The 20,878-nt window shown below is 37.5% G+C and overlaps 2 protein-coding genes across 2 annotated transcripts in view; one reads left to right on the forward strand and one right to left on the reverse strand.

Annotated features, from left to right (window-relative positions):
- CHSY3 (chondroitin sulfate synthase 3) overlaps positions 1-20,878 on the forward strand; it is a 293,046-nt gene that overhangs the window by 143,797 nt on the left and 128,371 nt on the right. The window lies entirely within an intron of this gene.
- Positions 17,633-18,521, reverse strand: LOC133089921 (small ribosomal subunit protein eS4, X isoform-like). Its single transcript, XM_061188129.1, has one exon. It carries the CDS (start codon positions 18,517-18,519, stop codon positions 17,713-17,715), a length of 807 nt encoding a protein of 268 aa, XP_061044112.1. The 5' UTR covers positions 18,520-18,521; the 3' UTR covers positions 17,633-17,712.

Genomic DNA, 20,878 nt, shown 5'->3' on the forward strand with positions numbered 1-20,878 from the left:
TAATAAATACTAGCTATTAATATTATGTGAATGCTGAAGTGTTTTACTGCAACCAGACCCCAGCGATTGTGAGAGGCTAGGCTGTGTTGCTGGGGGAGTATACCAGTTTGTCTTCTGGGCCTGGGGGCTTTCTGTTCCTAGTGAATGTAGTCAGTCACCTGGGGCACTTACTTCTCCAAGGGGATGGATGGGGTCTGGAGATGTGGCTGGGTGAGCATGGTAACTCTTTCTCTCTCCAAGTGTGTGTAGAGGTGGAGGGCTACCAGCTACTCCAATTTGACATGACAGCTCTTCACCTTACTGGGAGTGTGTCTGCCTATGGATCTCTATATTCTGTCATTTGTAGGGATTTATGATGAGAAAGCGAAGTGCAGCCTATTCTCTGACCCACTTCTTGAGCAGATCCTCAATGGTTGCTTCTAATTTGAATTGCATAATCCTATTTGACAAACAATTGTGTAATTATTTTTTCTTTTTTTTTAATTTATTTTTTTAAACAGCAGGTTCTTATTAGTTATCCATTTTATACATATAAGTGTGTATATGTCAATCCCAATCTCCCAATTCATCACACCAATACCCCTCCCCCCCACCACTTTCCCCCCCTTGGTGTCCATACGTTTGTTCTCTACGTCTGTGTGTCAATTTCTGCCCTGCAAACTGGTTCATCTGTACCATTTTTCTAGGTTCCACATTTATGCGTTAATATATGATATTTGTTTTTCTCTTTCTGACTTATTTCACTCTGTATGACAGTCTCTAGATCCATCCAAGTCTCTACAAACGACTCAATTTCGTTCCTTTTTATGGCTGAGCAATATTCCATTGTATATATGTACCACATCTTCTTTATCCATTTGTTTATCAGTGGGCATTTAGGTTGCTTCCATGACCTGGCTATTGTAAATTGTGCTGCAGTGAACATTGGGGTGTATGTGTCTTTTTGAATTATGGTTTTCTCTGGGTATATGCCCAGTAGTGGGATTGCTGGGTCATATGGTAGTTCTATTTTTAGTGTTTTAAGGAACCTCCATACTGTTCTCCATAGTGGCTGTATCAATTTACATTCCCACCAACAGTGCAAGAGGGTTCCCTTTTCTCCACACCCTCTCCAGGATTTGTTGTTTGTAGATTTTCCGATGATGCTCATTCTAACTGGTGTGAGATGATACCTCACTGTAGTTTTGATTTGCATTTCTCTAATAGTTAGTGATGTTGAGCAGCTTTTCATGTGCTTCTTGGTCATGTGTATGTCTTTGGAGAAATGTCTATTTAGGTCTTCTACCCATTTTTGGATTGGGTTGTTTGTTTTTTTAGTATTGAGCTGCATGAGCTGTTTATATATTTTGGAGATTAATCCTTTGTCCGTTGATTCATTTGCAAATAATTTCTCCCATTCTGAGGGTTGTCTTTTTGTCTTGTTTGTAGTTTCCTTTGCTTTGCAAAAGCTTTTAAGTTTCATTAGGTCCCATTTGTTTATTTTTGTTTTTATTTCCATTACTCTAGGAGGTGGATCAAAAATGATCTTGCTGTGATTTATGTCAAAGAGTGTTCTTCATATGTTTTCCTCTAAGAGTTTTATAGTGTCCAGTCTTACATTTAGGCCTGTAATCCATTTTGAGTCTATTTTTGTGTATGGTGTTAGGGAGTGTGCTAATTTCATTCTTTTACATGTAACTGTCCAGTTTTCCCAGCACCACTTATTGGAGAGACTGTCTTTTCTCCATTGTATATCCTTGCCTCCTTTGTCATAGATTAGTTGACCATAGGCATGTGGGTTTATCTCTGGGCTTTCTGTCCTGTTCCACTGATCTGTATTTCTGTTTTTGTGCCAGTACCATATTGTCTTGACTACTGTAGCTTTGTAGTATAGTCTGAAGTCAGGGAGTCTGATTCCTCCAGCTCCGTTTTCTTCCCTCAAGACTGCTTTGGCTCTTTGGGGTCTTTTGTGTCTCCATACAAATTTTCAGATTTTTTGTTCTAGTTCTGTAAAAAATGCCATTGGTAATTTGATAGGGATTGCATTGAATCTGTAGATTGCTTTGGGTAGTATAGTCATTTTCACAATGTTGATTCTTCCAATCCAAGAACATGGTGTATCTCTCCATCTGTTGGTATCATCTTTAATTTCTTTCATCAGTGTCTTATAGTTTTCTGCATACATGTATTTTGTCTCCCTAGGTAGGTTTATTCCTAGGTATTTTATTCTTTTTGTTACAATGGTAAATGGGAGTGTTTCCTTAATTTCACTTTCAGATTTTTCATCATTAGTGTATAGGAATGCAAGAGATTTCTGTGCATTGATTTTGTATCCTGCAACTTTACCAAATTCATTGATTAGCTCTAGTAGTTTTCTGGTGGCATCTTTAGGATTCTCTATGTATAGTATCATGTCATCTGCAAACAGTGACAGTTTTACTTGTTCATGTCCAATTTGTATTCCTTTTATTTCTTTTTCTTCTCTGATTGCTGTGGCTAGGAGTTCCAAAAAAATGTTGAATAATAGTGGTGAGAGTGGACATCCTTGTCTTGTTCCTGATCTTAGAGGAAATGCTCTAAGTGTTCCTTCCTCTGCAATTTTTTGGAAGAGTTTGAGAAGGATGGGTGTTAGCTCTTCTCTAAATGTTTGATAGAATTCACCTGTGAAGCCATCTGGTCCTGGACTTTTGTTTGTTGGAAGATTTTTAATCACAGTTTCAATTTCATTACTTGTGATTGGTCTGTTCATATTTTCTATTTCTTCCTGGTTCAGTCTTGGAAGGTTATACCTTTCTAAGAATTTGTCCATTTCTTCCAAGTAGTCCATTTTATTGGCATAGAGTTGCTTGTAGTAGTCTTTTAGGATGCTTTGTATTTCTGTGGTGTCGTAACTTGTCCTTTTTCATATCTAATTTTATTGATTTCTCTCCCTCTTTTTCTTGATGAGTTTGGCTAATGGTTTATCAATTTTGTTTATCTTCTCAAAGAACCAGCTTTTAGTTTTATTGATTTTTGCTATTGTCGTCTTTGTTTCTATTTCATTTATTTCTGCTCTGATCTTTATGATTTCTTTCCTTCTGCTAACTTTGGGTTTTGTTTGTTCTTCTTTCTCTAGTTCCTTTAGGTGTAAGGTTAGGTTGTTTATTTGAGATGTTTGTTGTTTCTTGAGGTAGGATTTTATTGCTATAAGCTTCCCTCTTAGAACTGCTTTTGCTGCATCCCATAGGTTTTGGATTGTCGTGTTTTCATTGTCATTTGTTTCTAGGTAGTTTTTGATTTCCTCTTTGATTTCTTCAGTGATCTCTTGGTTATTTAGTAACGTATTGTTTAGCCTCCATGTGTTTGTGTTTTTTACATTGTTTTTGCTGTAATTGATTTCTAACCTCATAGCGTTGTGGTCAGAAAAGATGCTAGATATGATTTCAATTTTCTTAAATTTACTGAGGCTTGATTTGTGACCCAAGATGTGATCTATCCTGGAGAATGTTCTGTGCACAGTTGAGAAGAAAGTGTAATCTACTGTTTTGGATGGAATGTCCTATAAATATCAATTAAATCTATCTGGTCTATTGTGTCATATAAAGCTTGTGTTTCCTTATTACTTTTCTGTTTGGATGATCTGTCGATTGGTGTAAGTGAGGTGTTAAAGTCCCCCACTATTATTGTGTTACTGTCGATTTCCTCTTTTATAGCTGTTGGCAGTTGCCTTATGTATTGAGGTGCTCCTGTGTTGGGTGCATATATATTTATAATTGTTACATCGTCTTCTTGGATTGATCCCTTGATCATTATGTAGTGTCCTTCCTTATCTCTTGTAACATTCTTTATTTTAAAGTCTCTTTTATTTGATATGAGTATTGCTACTCCAGCTTTCTTTTGATTTCCATTTGCATGGAATATCTTTTTCCATCCCCTCACTTTCAGTCTGTATGTGTCCCTAGGTCTGAAGTGGGTCTCTTGTAGACAGCATACATATGGGTATTGTTTTTGTATCCATTCAGTGAGCCTGTGTCTTTTGCTTGGAGCATTTAATCCATTCACATTTAAGATAATTATCAATATGTATGTTCCTATTACCATTTTCTTAATTGATTTGGGTTTGTTTTTGTAGGTCCTTTTCTTCTCTTGTGTTTCCCACTTAGAGAAGTTCCTTTAGCATTTGTTGTAGAGCTGGTTTGCTGGTGCTGAATTCTCTAAGCTTTTGCCTGTCTGTAAAGCTTTTGATTTCTCCATCGAATCTGAATGAGATCCTTGCTGGGTAGAGTAATCTTGGTTGTAGGTTCTTCCCTTTCATCACTTTAAGTATGTCATGCCACTCCCTTCTGGCTTGTAGTTTCTGCTGAGATATCAGCAGCTAACCTTATGGGAGTTTCCTTGTATGTTATTTGTCATTTTTCCCTTGCTGCTTTCAATAATTTTTCTTTGTCTTTAATTTTTACCAATTTGATTACTATGTGTCTTCGCGTGCTTCTCCTTGGGTTTATCCTGTATCGAACTCTCTGCACTTACTGGACTTGGGTGGCTATTTCCTTTCCCATGTTAGGGAAGTTTTCGACTATAATCTCTTCAAATATTTTCTCTGGTCCTCTCTCTCTCTCTTCTCCTTCTGGGACCCCTATAATGTGAATGTTGTTGCATTTAATGTTGTCCCAGAGGTCTCTTAGGATGTCTTCATTTCTTTTCATTCTGTTTTCTTTAGTCTGTTCCTTAGCAGTGAATTCCACCTTTCTGTCTTCCAGGTCACTTCTCTGTTCTTCTGCCTCAGTTATTCTGCTATTGATTCCTTCTAGTGTATTTTTCATTTCAGTTATTGTACTGTTCATCTCTGTCTGCTTGTTCTTTAATTCTTCTAGGTTTTTGTTAAACATTTCTTGCATCTTCTCGATCTTTGCCTCCATTCTTTTTCCGAGGTCCTGGATCATCTTCACTATCATTATTCTTAATTCTATTTCTGGAAGGTTGCCTATCTCCATTTCATTTAGTTATTTTTCTGGGGTTTTGTCTTGTTCCTTCATCTGGTACATAGCCCTGTGCCTTTTCGTCTTGTCTGTCTTTCTGTGAACATGGTCTTCGTTCCATAGGCTGCAGAACTGTAGTTCTTGCTTCTGCTGTCTGCCCTCTGGTGGATGAGGCTATCTAAGAGGCTTGTGCAAGTTTCCCGATGGGAGGGACTGGTGGTGGTCGAGCTGGCTGTTGCTAGCTCAGTAAAACTTTAATCTGCTTGTCTGCTGATGGGTGGGGCTGGGTTCCCTCCCTCTTGGTTGTTTCACCTGGGGCGACCCAACACTGGAGCCTACCTGGGCTCTTTGGTGGGGCTAATGGCGGACTCTGGGATGGCTCACACCAAGGAGTACTTCCCAGAACTTCTGCTGCCAATGTCCTTGTCCTCACAGTGAGCCACAGCCACCGCCCCCTCTGCAGGAGACCCTCCAACACTAGCAGGTAGGTTGGTTCAGTCTCCCCTGGGGTCACTGCTCCTTCCCCTGGGTCCTGATGCGCACACTACTTTGTGTGTGCCCTCCGAGAGTAGAATCTCTGTTTCCCCCAGTCCTGTCGAAGTCCTGCAATTAAATCCTACTAGCCTTCAAAGTCTGATTCTCTAGGAATTCCTCCTCCCCTTGCCTGACCTCCAGGTTGGGAAGCCTGACGTGGGGCTCAGAATCTTCACTCCAGTGGGTGGACTTCTGTGGTATAAGTGTTCTCCAGTCTGTGAGTCACCCACCCAGCAGTTATGGGATTTGATATTATTGTGGTTGCACCCCTCCTACTGTCTTATTGTGGCTTCTGCTTTGTCTTTGGTTGTGGGGTATCTTTTTTGGTGAATTCCAGTGTCTTCCTGTCGATGATTGTTCAGCAGTTAGTTGTGATTCCAGTTCTCTTGCAAGAGGGAGTGCCCTATTCCCACAGCATGGTGCTGTCTCTCTTTCCTAGTCTTCTCTAAGTACCTTTTATGCACCCTACTCCTCTCCTCAGGGATTTTGCACTTGGTGTTCTTTTGTCTGCGATTCTCTCCCCTCACTCTTTGTCATCTAACTAGCATCTCTTCCCCTTCAGAGCCCAGCTTCAGTGAATCACAATTGTGTAATATTGACATAACCTTTTCTCTTCCACTCAGTCCTAGTATCAATATTTGCCCCTTGTCAAAATGGTCATTTTTAGCTATGGATATATGGCAATCTACAAAAGTGTTATAAAGATAAGATCCTTGTTTCTATTCTGTAGTTTAGGATACGTGGCTATAATGTCTAAATAGATCTGTTAATACCACAGAGTATAGATTTTTCCTCGTGAGCTGAGGTTTTCATTAATATATTTAGAAAGAAGAGTCGGGAACAACTGGAAAACATCCTAAGTCCTTGGCTTTTTTGATGAAATTCTAGAAGAGACATAAGTGTGTCTTCACCTATTACTTAGATGAGCTTTCTTAATTATTTTCATGGTATCAAATAGTGTCCTGAAGGGCAGAAAATGAGAATGAGAAAATGAGAAGATACAGGTACCCTAATAGCATCATTGTGTTCTCTCCACATCCCAAAGAATATTTTGAATAGGAGATTGGTTGCACAGCTGCAGCAGCTGCCGCTAGAAGCACTGTGTTGGGAGTGCACTCAATTTTCCAAGCAGGGTGCCAGTGAGGCTCAGGCATTTTGAAGAGATGATGTGTTCAGTGTCTGAGCTCATGCAGGGTGATGGCAGTGGTGCTTTCACCCCTTCCCTGCAGAGCTTTCATTTTGGCAACTGATCACCAACACCAAGAAATGACATATGATAAAAATGATGCTGGCAGAAAGATCTGGAAGGGTGATGAGAATTGATGTTGATTCTCTTTCCCTTTTGAGCTCTTAAATATTCCTGTTGCCTGGAATTTAGTGCTCATTAAAACTCTCCTTGGTAGAGTAGCGAGGGGAATGCCTGTAATGCCCTATCTAAGGATTGAGGTTTGTGTGACATGCCTTGAAAACCTCATACTGTAACTTCTTTCCTCTGCACATCTAACTTCTCTGAGTTAGATGTAATTCATTGAGCCAGAAAGTATCTGATGGCATCAATTTGGCACTTAAACAAACTCTCTGACCCAGCTGGTTAAAGAAAGTTCTGGTTCATCAGAAATAAAAGTTTAAAAAATAAAAAAAAAATTTTAAAACTGAGTAATTCATTTGACAGCTCAGTGTTCAGTTCGATTTAAAATGTGCTGCCCTTTTGTTAAAATGATAGCATTTCATTTACTGTGATTCCCATCTTTAGTCTTTTTTTTCCTTTTGCTTAAAGAGCTTTGGCTGAGTTGGGTAATAGCACTGTGTGAGAAAAAAGGAAATTTCAAAATTTTCCTTTGAAAGAAAGAAAAGGAATTTCCAAAGGAACCAAAGACGACTCTTCCCTGACCTCAGTAGAAGTGCAAAGGATAAAGGGAAGCTTGACTTTCTTTTTGTTTTACAGCTTGTTTCCACTTTAATTAAAAAAGAAACTAAGTTGTTACACACCTATCACATTCTCCTAAAGGGAAACAGAGTGCAGGAAGTAGTAGAGCTTAGTGATTTCGATCATGAATAAAATCCTGGTTCATTCCCTTCCTAGCTCTGTGGTCCTGGGCAAGACTCTTAACCTGAGACTCAGTGTCCTCATATGTAAACTAAGAATAATAATTGTATCTGCATTATAGGATTGTTCAGAGGACCACATGAGTCAGTATACACAAAGCACATGGAACAATTTGCTTGTTGCATGGATGCACCATATGTGTGTTTGTTAATGGTATTTCTTTTAAAGGAATCCACCTGAAATTATGGGGAAGTTTAAGTTCTTAGACTATATAAAATGAAATTATTTCTGAAGCTGTTTGTGAAAATATTTTATATTTATGATATCATGTGTAGTAAATTATTACTGAATAACTTCCAAATTATAACTAGGAAGCATGGTAATTAATAATTGTTCTCATTGATATCATTGTTTTCTGAAATTAGAATGTTTTTCTTTCCTTTGGATGACTCAGTACAAGAACTACAGAAAACATGATGTGTTGAGTTTGGAAGGAAAATGTTATCAATAATCCTGTATTTGTCATTAATAGCATAGGTCAATAATATCATTACTATTGGTAGCATGTTATTTCATTTGCAGAGCTGATAAAAAAAATCACATTAAACTTTTGCATTCATTAAATGATAATGCCTTTTAACGTAAATATAAAAAGACTAGTGGTAAAATCATCTATAATTCTTCGACTGCTTCCTCTTTGTATCTATCTTATTAACTGTTGATGAAAACACCCATATCAAGGTGTTTACCTCACCCCTCAAATTCAACATACTCCAAACTTAAGTCCTCATCGTTTATGCCTATCTCCCTCTTTATACTGCCCCCCCTTGCCCTGCCTCCATCAGTACCTGTACACACAGTACCTCTGCCCAACTTCCTTGTCAGATGTGCCTTTGTTTTCCTAATCAACCAATCCCAGAGATTAGGTTGATTCATAATTTAGTTTATTTGATTTATAATTTCTCTACATTACGTTCATTCAGCAGGCAACTAAATCTTGGTGAATGTTCCTTTAAAATAGCTCTTGTTTATATTCCTTCTATTTCACCACCATGGAAGGACTCTTGTTTATATCCCTTGTTTTCCATCACCTTTCATGACTTAAGACAGAGCCCTCAATTTCTGATTTTCTTCTTTCCATATTAACACTATATTCCACAACCTGTATTTGTAGATCAAATTACATTTTATTAGCAAATCCAGGTGCAAGTTGCTCATTGTTTTAAAAATGTTGCATTGGTTAATTATCTTTTAGTTGTGGGTAGATGAAAAATGGACATGGAATGATAAAAATCATATCACTGTATCATAAAATAACATTAGAAGAAGTTAAGATTAATTGGCTAAAAGTAATTGTCTGAGACTGAGGTAGATATTAATTTTCTATTTATAGCTAATGCATTAGTTTCCTGTGGCAGTGCCTTAAAACAGCAGAAACTTGTTCCCTCAGTTCTGGAGACCAGACTTCCAAAATCAAGGTGTCAGTATGGCTGTACTGCCTCTGGGGCTCTAGGAGAGAATCTGTTCTTTGTCTCTTCTAGTTTCTGGTTGTTGCCAGCTTCCTTGGCCTGAGGCCACATCTGTCTGCTTTATCTTCATTTGGCCTTCTCCTCTGTATCTGTTCTTTTCTGTGTCTCTTAAAAGGACACTTGTCTTTGGATTGAAGGCCTGTGAGGTTTCATTTTAAGTGTCAACCTGGCTAGGCTATGATGCTCAGTGTTTGGACAAATGCTAGTTTAGGTGTTTCTGTGCAAATATTTTGTAGATGTGATTAAAATTTATTTTTAATCAGTTGATTTAAGAAAATGATCCTTAATAATGTGTGGGCCTCATGTAGTGAGTTGAAGTCCTCAAGAGCAAAACTGGAGGTTTCCTGGAAAAGAAGGAATTCTGCATTAAGACTAACATAAAAAACCTGCCTGCATTTCTAGTCTACTGGCCTGCACTATGATTTGAGACTCAAGACTGCATGACCTCTTAGTTAAATTTCTAGACCTACCATATGGATTTTGGACTTGCTAGCCCCTACAATTACATGAGCTAATTGTTTAAAATTAATCAGTCAATCTCTGTCTCTCTCTGTCTTTGTCTCTCTCTGTCTTCCTGTCTATCATCTGTCTATCTATCTATCTCCTATTGATTCTGTTTCACTGGAGAACTCTAATACAGGACTCAGCCAGATAATCCAGGTTGACCTCATCTCCAAATGCTTAACTTAGTTCCTTTGCAAAGACCCTTTATCCAAATAAGGTAACATTCACAAGTTTCAGGGACTTGATGTGAATATCTTTTGGGGGGCATTTTTCTTCCTACCACAGCTACTCTGTAAATTAGGAATTCCTGATTCTACCTGAGGGGTACCACAGAATATTAACAAGTTTTTAAGAGATGAAACAATTCTTAAAACAGGTATCAACACAAAACAATTTTATTCACATCAGAGAATGAATATGTAGGCCAGGTGGAATTTATAACAGAGAAGAATGTCGTAAGATGGATTAATGGTTTAATGAATTATAACTTTAAAGTTCATGCATATAGCTATATTTGTTAATTAAATCTAGAATCTGAGTCACATTTAAAAAAATGAAAGTAATTTACAAGAAAATCCATCCTTCTACAAAGCAGAAACCCATTTCTAAATATTAGGCCTAGAGGTTAGCACATGTTATATTTGTTTTACTAATTTGCATATTTGCCAGAGGTTATGAAGAGTTTTTTTCCAGTGAATAAGTTATTCAGTCTCTTATATATCAGACTGAAATAAATATGATCATATTTTTAAGGTATGTATTAATTCCCCTCTGCCTGTCCAATTTTTTTTTTTAAAGCATGTTGAAAAAGTACAGATTTTTTTCAGATGAGAGTCAGTGACCAAATAGAAAACAGATTTCCATTTAAAAATAATTTTGCATTCAGTGGATAATAAATAGCTTTTGGATTTTGTTGAATGTGGCTTCTTTTAGTATTCTTTTCTTTCTTATAATTCAAAATCTCTTCTTTTGAGATTCAACAATAAAACTTGGTCTTCTGTACAAAATGGCTACATCTGGTTTTTTGATTTTTAATTTTCTTACCTTTTTGAAACAACGTAAATTTTAAAGATTTTCTCACTATGTTCAAATAATCAGAGCAGTAGTTTTGTGACTATATGTCCACTGGCCTGAATCTCATCAGGTATTTGATTTGGGGGTGGTACAGAGAGCAGCTGAAAATGAAGAAAAGAAAGGACTCTCAGCATAAAGGAATAAGCTGTATGACTTTTAAAATAGCCTTTGGAGCTCAGCTTTCATCCACAAACTTGGACGTGTTTCAGTAGCACAATTTCCACTGTACTAAAATATTCTTCTTCTGACTTATTATTGTTGGGACATCTCAGACCTACCATTTGTGTAGTACTTTTGTATCTCCTCTCTTTCCTAAATTTCCATCTTCATTCCTCTTGAAAACCTGTCATTGTTCTTGCTATTAAATATCTGATGAGAGTGTCCAATCTGTTTATAAAATTAGTATGTTCATTTCCTGGTTAATTAGGGAAGTGAGTACTGACCAGGAGGGTTTCTAACAGTACAGTCCGTGAGGATGACTCTAGGAGAACTCCCTCTTACTAAGTTGCCTCTTTTCGAACTCCAGAGAAAGAGATGTAAGAGGCTTGGCAAATTAACACAGAGATATGCTAAGGAAGACTTAGAAAACAACGACTTGGCATTTGGGAGACAGTTTTTCATTAGCCCATAAGCTGATAGATATTCTTATCTAATAGTATTACTAACAATCATCTTTAGGTACATATAGTCTGTCAGAAACGTGCCAGGTGTTTTATGCATATTCTTTCCTGTCCCCTCAGCAGGTCTGTCAAGTAGGGATAAGGTCCATCTTACGTAGAGAAATTCAGGTCGACAGAGGGTAAGGAATTTGCACACAATTATACAGTGACTGAGCCAGGACTGGAGGTGAAGTCTGTTTATTGCCAATAATTCTTCTTTGGCCATCGTTTTGTGTTTGGAATAAAGGAGGTGGTTTTGAAATGATCTTTACTTGCTCTAGGCATGTTTCAGAAGCAAACCTACTTTTGTGACACATGTGAAGAATTTAGAAAACAGTTCAATAATTTTACTTAATTTGGGAAACAGATGAAAGTCTTGTCTGCTGTTCATTGACTTCACATTTAGCATAATGAATATATGATGTTTAAATCTACATATGCCTGAATCTTCATCTAGAATCAACTCTGAGAAAGTTCCCAAGGGCAAGGGCTGCTTCCAGAATTCTTCCAAATACTTCGCAGGGTCTAGAAAGTTAAGTCCAAGCAAAGTCATTTACCGTGAGAAAAGAGACAAAGCTGGATAGTTTACCAAATAAGCATGCTGCATAGGAAACACAATTTTCTTTTCCCTTCTGCTGATGCTGCCTTTGTGTTAAGTTTAAGGAAGTGTGCTTCTCTGGGTAGCTGCCTAGGGGGAATATCTTTATTTTGGACCATCAGAGATCCTCGTATAGTTTCTACTTTGCATACATCAGTTTGCAGGAGCAGTTTCTTTTTTTTTCTTTTCTTTACTCTGTGCACAATAATTTCCTGCGTATGCTGTGAACAGAACTTGTTTTCTGTAACTCATTCATCTGGAAGAAGTCCATTATTTTGCTACTACCGAGTCAACAGATGCAAATGCCTCAGAACAACTGAATTTATTTAAAAATCTGTTGTCTTTTTGTGATGGTTGTTTGGGTTTGCTTTTAAAATATGAACTTAGTGTTCAGGGTTTTGAAAGAATAAATTCACTTTGGAGGAAGAACGCTGTTGCGTTCTTTTCTTCTTTACAAACCAGTTCTAAATGTCAAAATAACGACTTTGACATTTAGAACTGGTTTGTAAAGTCCTCTCTTAACAATGTTTGAATATTTATTGAAGAATTGGTAGTAGCTCTTAGCCTGTATCTAATGATAGTAAAAAACTAACAGACAAAAAAAAAAAAACAGGCCATGTAGTTCAGTGACCCTTCATCTCTTCCTTTCCATAGAAAATCCTTATTATGGGCAATTTGAAGGCACTTCATGTAAAATGAGGTTGCTTGTTAGTGGTTGTGTGGAGTTCACTAAGGTCCATCCATTATATGCCTCTTTCTTCTTTCTTGGGGCAGCTTCTTGTCCTTGTATGCATCTGACAAACTGGCGGAGATCACAGACTACCAAAGACTGTCCCTGGGAATCTTACTGATTAACTTAATAGTAAGTCAAGAAAAGCTGGTTAAGTGTAAAGCTGGTCAGGAAAAGCTGGTTAAGTGTAAGCTATCACTACTGTTTCACTACAGTGTAAAAGGACCAGAGAAGGAAGTACTTCTAGTCTTACATTTAACCCAATTTGTTAATATAGTCCTAAATTTATTGTCTAATATCATTGTTTAGTCACATCTATTCATCAACTTTTCCATTTTGGTGAGAGTCCAACTTCCTAAACTGAAATGTCTGGTTCACACAGCGTACCCTCCCTTGTCATATTGGTTCAGGGCCCACAATTTTCCTAATTCTAAACAATTCCCTTATTCATTCTGCTTTATATTATATTAAGTTCTCCCCAATGTGCTTTTAGTTGAATTGCATTAACTCATTGGTCCCAAACACATACTGGCTCCTTCCATGGAAAATAAACCCAAAATTGGACACACAATGTCCTGAGGCTGCACCAAGACAAAAAGTCACGAATCTTTGCTCTCATTTCTTCATACTTCCTCACATCAGCCTTTTCTACCACTGCTGTGAGAGATTTCTGCTAATCATTACTTCTATTTTAATATCCCTATAATTATTTCTTTTCTTTTATCATAATCTAGAAGATACATAGGTGATTATTGAGTTTCTACCAAAGTCTTCTATCCCTTTTGATTTCACATACAACCATGCTGGGTGTTATTTTGGAACATTTGAGTATGATCTTTTTCGCCCCCCTTCACTCCCCCACACCCCAGCCAAGATGACAGAGCATGATGAGGACATAGAATTTATTTGGTCAACCTCCTTCCTTTTGAAAAATAAGAGAACTAAGGGGCATCAAAGTTAAGTGACTTGTCCAAATATCTACAACTAATTAGTAACAGAGATGAAATTTGAACTTAAGACCCCTTACTGTAAGTCCAGTATTATTTCTGTACTGTTCCACTCTCAAAACAAAATGGAACTTGGGTGTTTGGTACAGTGCAGTTTGACTACCCCAAAAGGAATGTGAGGAAAAAACCAAAACGTAGGTTTCCTCAGAACGCCAAAAATTTCACCCAATCCTCAGGCAGGCAAAGCTTTATTTAGCTTACTTCTTTGCTTTTATAAGTTATATTTAACTTGCAGAAGCACTTTGACTTTTTTCAGGTGATTTTCATGATATAATCTAACTTTTCTATGAAGAAAATAAGGAATCATCTGCTCTGGGTGTCCTGGAAAAGACCTAAAATGCAGGCAAGTCAGTAAGCCTAGGAGCATCCTCATAGGTCTGATGTTTCTCAGCACCATTCGAGGTCCAGGGTCATCATAGGCTCCTGATGGCCAATTCAGTGAGGGTGCTGTTTTATCCTATGCTGGATGACTGCCAGCCAGGCCAGGGTGCTAGATTCCTTTTTAGTGATCTGCTAATATAAGAAACGTGTTTCATATAATAGTGCTTCAGAATTTTGTGAATTAACACTTGTTTCTCATCTTGCTTGCATTTCATTTTTATTGTTTTAAAATATATTTTGTACATGTGTTGTAGTGACTTTGGATGGGACATGGTTCTTTACTAAAGCTGTCCCATGATAGTTTCGCAAAACTCACAAGCAGGACTTTCAAATAACAGTGAAATATCCCCCCTTCCTAAAGCCTTCTCTAATTCCACTGGCCGAATAGTTCTCTTCCTCTTCAGCATTATAATCATTGAATATTTGTACATTTTTGTATGAATTTAACACTTTCTACGTTTTTTATTAGTTATGTTTCTATAGTTCTGTTTTATAATAGGTTTTGAGCACAGAGACCATTTATAAAATTGGCATATCCTTTACAAACCTAGTAGAATGGTTTGCATGCAGTGGGTACTCAAATATTTTCTGATTGAATGACTCTTTGAGATAATAAAATTTCGTTCCCTCTCCCAGCTTCTCAATTAGCTATGTAATAAAAACGAGAGTGTTTATATAAAACAGACTTTTTAGTGGTATAAATGTGCATTTAGAAGATTTGAAGCTGTTTCTAGTATATAAGTAGGAGGGAGATCAGAAGGAAACCAGTCTTGAGTAACTAGATGAAGTAATTGTTATTCTTAAGTGGAAATTTGGAATTAATTATGTTCCCCCTCAATCCTTATCTTACATGCAAAAAACTGTGGCAGTCTAAGCATGACCAAAGGTATTATTTCAAAGTGTCATTTAGCTATATGATTATGTTCTGGTGGAACAAACTACAAATTCAATAGAGTATGTGCCAGCCTGACGTCTCAAAATCCTTCTTGAGATTTTCCTCACATTCATTGTCATTTTGAAATGGAAACATGTCATGGTATGTGGTGAGGCAGAAGACACTGATGGGTGCCTGCACACAAAGAACCCTACAAAGGGGCTTTTACTTTGGGAGTTACCATAGCTGGGCCGTATTATACCAGTTAAAGTCAACGTTAAGTCAGTACGTTGATGAGGAATCTTCTTGGATCAAAATAAACTCACTGAGACTGATGCCAAAATGCGGCTTATTAATTAAAAATAATATGTACAATGTTAAGTCCAACATATTTACATCACTGATCACTACATTCTTTGCCTGTAAGCAATTGTCTGGGATGCTAAATTGTAACAAGAATGTTGCTTGTTGAAACAGAGAATAAAAAGAACACTTAATAAAGGGGCATTGACTTGAAGTGACTAGTTCATTCTGTATCCAAGTAGAAAGCTACTAGATATTTTTATGGAGAGCATGAAATATAAAGGTGGTAAGTTGTGTGACTCAAGTATTTGGTACCATCAGAATCAGACTATGAAACTCTCCTGGATCCATCTATATTTTTAAGGCTATACCTGCCAATTAGACAGATTCTTATAGGGGTATGAAGGACATTCTATTTTCTGGATTTTTTTTTCATAGCTTCTCATGCCAAGTTTTGTTCTTGTGGCTTTACTTTTCTCTCCTCCTAGCTAAATTGACCATCCTCATGTTCTTGCCATCTTTTCTCTAAGCAGTTTATTAGGTCCCACTTTCTTTGATATGATAATTTAAATGCCAGATTGTGATTGAGATATACACACTACTATATATAAAATAGATAACCTACTGTATAGCACAAGGAACTCTGCTCAATACTCTGTAATGACCTGTATGGGAAAAGAATCTAAAAAAGAGTATGTGTATATTTATAACTGATTCAGTTAGCTGTGCACCTGAAACTAACACAACATTTAAATCAGTTCTACTCCAATAAAAATTATTTTAAAAAAACTTTAAATGCCATCCATCCTGAGGTTATGAGCCATGTGGCTAGATGGGAAGAGGTAATCCAGGCCCAGGAAAAATTCAGAGCAAAGGTCCTGGCTTGTGCCTGGATTATTCTGAGAATAAGGAAAAGGTTAGTATGGCTAGTAGGCACTGAGCAAGAAGGAGAAATATAGGAGATGATGTGTTAAAATACCACAGTGGGGCAATGCATGAAGCTGGGAATCCATTAATCCTTGGAGGAGATGATGATGCTTGGATTGGAGTGGCAACAGTACAGGTGGTAAGAAGTCGTTAAATGGTGGATATGTCTTGAAGAGAGTCAACAGGATTTGCTGATGGATTGGATGTGGTGTGTGGGAGAAAGGCAGGAGTCAAAGATGACTCCAAATATTTTGACCTGACCAACTGGCAAGATAGGGTTGCCACTGAGATGAGAAGGACGATGTGGAAAGCAATTTTTTCTCCCATCTTGTTCAGCCATGCAAGTACGGAGTAAGTGCCGCCTGGATGTATTCGCAGATATGTTTTCAAAAAAGGAGTAAGTGAATCAAGAGAGTGACAACAGTTGAGGGCGTATTTTATTATAACAATTATAGTAATGGACCATGGATTTTAAGCTAAGTAAGGAGGGAAGTGAGGGCATAAGTAAAATGCTAATGGGATCAATCAATTGTTGGTCCTGGAGGTGTTGAATAATTGTGGTGGTACTGAAAGAGTGAGTTGGAATGATAGAAGATGATGGCCATAGAATGGGATAATGGAAAACGAAATTATGGATGGGTTGCATTTATTTGTAATAAGATAGAGCATATGGCTTGGAAGTGAAGGGCTAAGATAAAGTAGTGATAAGATCATTATATTATTAGAGGTGAAGAGGTTAAGGATTTGAGAGGCCAGAGTATTGGGAAGCTGGTTTTAGTGGATGTTGATATTACAAAGAATTATGACAGCATTGAAGATATTTGCAGGAAACCAGGAGCTAAAATTTTCAAGCATTGAGGGACAGTGGTCCAGATTTGCCGTGGCTGACTGTGACAAGGAGGGATAGCAGACATAATTTGATGACAGGACATGCAAAACTGGGTATTTCTGTAGAGGAAAGATGGGGGATATGTATAGTGGTAGTTAAGGCACCTACCAAACTTTTATACTTGGTGGTACTAAGCTTTAAGAGAAAACAGTCACTCCTCAAGAAGGTTCCAGGGAAAGTGGTGCCCTCGTTGGGGAGATATTAGAGCAAGAAGACGAAAGGAATGGAATGTTGAGGGTAGAAGTTGAGAATATGAATTATGAATGTTGGCATATCTGCTTTTTTGCCTCGATTGTGATCTCAGAGATGTAGGCTGTATTTTATTCATCGTTGGGTTCCAAGAGCCTATCACAGTAAAGCATGGTTGAATGATTTAATGTTGTATAGGTTCCCCAAAATAATTTAGAACTCTTTAGAGAATAAATCTCAGCCATAGTTTAGGTTTGTGAAAGTTTAATGTTTGTCAGTCTATAAATAACTCTCCCAGTGAATAACTGGGTTCTCAGCTCATAAATGTCCAGGCATTTATTGTGTGTAGCTATTTAATATTTAAGTTGCCAGCACCTCTTCTCACCCCTTCTTCAATGTGGCCTGTTTTCATGTTGAATTTAATTTCATGTGTAATTCTTTTTTTTTTTTTAACACTAAAGAGGCTTTTAATTATGTAGTATTATCCATAAGTACAAAGACTTTCCCAATCACATCACTTAGAGATCATTTTATCCACTGCTCTGTTTGGCTGCCAGTCTCTTGTCTCTCTCCTCAGCAATGGTAAAGCGGATACCCTTTCCACGAGGAAGAGAGATCCATGGTTTTTTGCCTTTGCCAATAACGAAAATGTTGGAGAGCCGGGTGGCAAAGCTATTGCCGTTGGCATCTTTCACATGAACTACATCAAAAGAACCAGGATGTCTCTCCCGGTTAGTGATCACACCAATTCTTCCCAGGTTAGCACCTCCAGTCACCATGCACAGGTTACCAGTGTCAAATTTGTTGAAATCAGTAATCTTGCCAGTCTCCAAATCAATCTGAATGGTGTCATTCACCTTGATGAGGGGATCAGGGTAACGGATGGTGCGAGCATCATGGGTCACCAGATGAGGGATTCCTTTTGTCTCCACAAAGATCTTTCTCACTTTGCATAACTTATACTTGGCCTCCTCAGGTGTAATACGATGAACAGCAAAGCGACCCTTGGTGTCATAGATCAGACGAAAATTCTCTCCAGTCTTGTCAATGCTGATGACATCCATAAAACCAGCAGGGTAGGTTATATCAGTGCGGACCTTGCCATCAATCTTAATGAAACGCTTCATGCAGATCTTCTTTACTTCATCTCCTGTTAGGGCATATTTAAGTCTGTTCCTTAGGAAAATAATTAGGGGGAGACATTCCCTCAGCTTGTGGGGACCGGTAGATGGACGAGGAGCAAACACACCAGTCAGTTTATCCAGCATCCAATGCTTTGGAGCTGCTACGCGCTTCAGGTGCTTCTTGGGACCACGAGCCATGGCTGCGCGAGGCATGGAAAGAGCTGTAATTCTTTATTGGTTCTCCAGCCAACAACTAATTGTCATTATCGTACACAGAGCACCACGAATTCCTGTTAATTAGCCCTATAATCGCAAGTGAAAGAATTGAATACACTTGAGTTTCCCATGAAAATTTAAAAATAAGATGGAAATCCACTAATTGCCTATTTCACTTTCAGAAGATTTTATAATTACTGGGGAGTCTCTCTGCTGCTTTGAATTGATGCCTCTGACTGTAAATTATGGTCTAGGTGCTCACAGGATGGGCTGTCTTCAGTTGTGCCAATTTCCTGTTTGTTAGTAGTCACCAGGAAAACACTGGGAGAAAAATACTACTCCTCTGGAAGACTGTATATCAAAATTTCTACTCCGTTCCTCCCATAAAAATCTCTGAGTGTGGGGAATTCACTTAACATCCCTGGGTGTGTATTAGGAGGGATATGACAGGGCAAAAGGGATGCCAAGCACAAAAGTCTGGATGAAAAATAGGAGAAAAGATCACACCATACTACATTTCTTTAAGAAGAACACAGTCTTGAATAGTATAATTCTATAGAAACATTTTCTAAAAGATTTCATCAGTTATGGTGGTATGTGATGTTTATAGTCAATTTGTAGTCTGCCACTATCAGGGTCTAGCTCAAAGAGCTGATCTTTCACTTTAGGTGAGCTGATAGAGCATATTAAAATTAACTAACACTATTGACTGGCCAGTCTCTCAATGCCAGGTGCTGTGCTAAGCACTTTCTATGTATTATTTCATTGAGTCTTCACAATAACACTATGAGGCGGGTAATGTTGTTAAATATAATTTACAGTTAAAGAAACCAGAATCCAGAAGTAACTTTCCTAAGGTCACAGAGCTAAATAGGTGTCAAAGCCAGCAGAGCAGGCAGACTGACTTGAGAGCCCAGGCTGAACTGCCCCCCAAAGACGTAGTTCCTCATAAACAATCTGTTCCAGAAGTAAGGCCTACATCAGTGTAATGATTTGCTAAAGCTCTTTCAGGTAGTCTTACGTATATTCATTCCCTGATTTGTTTACTGATCTGAAATATTTTATTGAGTCCTAATTATGTCAGTACCAGAAATGACCTTGGAAATCAAGTAGCCCAACTCTCTTTGCACCCTCCTGTCCTGCTACACTCTTCATGCACACTCAGGGATGTTAAGTGAATCCTCCACCAAGAGTTTTATATCAGGAAAGTGGGTAGAAATCTTGTTACATAGATTTATCAGAGGAATGCACATTGCAACTTAGAGTCTCATTTCCAGTAGGAATTCATTAAAAATACATGATAAATGAGTGTAATTGAGATATTTTAGGTTAATGAAAATGCACAAATGCATAAAACTAGTTACTAGCAAAACCGGAACTGAAACCAGTGCAGTGTAACTCTAAGACAAGGCCTCCAAGAAATCTTTGGTACAAAAATGAAAAAATGAATAATCTGGTTTCTGGTGTTCTCTAACAAAGGTTAGAACAGATACACTTTAAAGAAGTGGCTTCTTGAATTGTCTGTATACATGAAAAAGAATGGTGCCTACAAAATGCGCATATTCTTAAGAAGAATTTGAATATATATGTTTAACTGAATCACTTTGCTGTACACCAGAAACTAACACAACATTGTAAATCAACTATACTTCAATTTAAAAATGCACATATTCTTAAGGCATCTAAATTTCTGTAAACACTGAACAGAACAGCAAATACATACTTATTTTAAAGCAGGCTTTTAAAAAAATAAGGTACAGCTTGATACATATCTGAACAAAACTGAGTTTCTTAATTTGGGGGACTTACTATGAATTCTACCTTGGATGTAAATTTTTTTTTTTTTCTTTGATTTGTTCTAAATTTTCTTCTTATTCAGTATCAAAGACTCCAGAGCTCCTTATTTTCTGCAGGTCATTTAGACACCTATTTCTCTCAAACACACATGGTCTCTACAGCATGACAAACTGTCCAAGTTAGCATTTTCAACCAACCTAATTCTACTATCTTTCGCCACAAATGATGGTAGTCGGAAGGAGTTGTGTTAAAGATTTGATGGTGTTAAACCCTGGAACTTATTCCCTCGTTCATAAAGAGATATTTTCCCTTTTTCCTCCCAAACCTCCCTTCTGCCATCTTCACAGTATTGTTTTTCTACAGTTATGTATACCTTGATTTACATTTACCATCTATTTTTCTCTATTACAGTCTGTTGCTAGTCGAAAAGGCTCAAAATGTGGCTTAAATTTAGAAAGAAAGATCCTTTTTAAATACTTAAATACTATTTAAGTAAAATTTATACAGGGATTTTGTATAGGAATGTTAGATGATTATTTGATGTCATAGTCTAAACTTT

Source organism: Eubalaena glacialis, chromosome 4 (assembly GCF_028564815.1).
Source record: "Eubalaena glacialis isolate mEubGla1 chromosome 4, mEubGla1.1.hap2.+ XY, whole genome shotgun sequence".
In the NCBI taxonomy this organism is placed as follows: Eukaryota; Metazoa; Chordata; class Mammalia; order Artiodactyla; family Balaenidae; genus Eubalaena; species Eubalaena glacialis.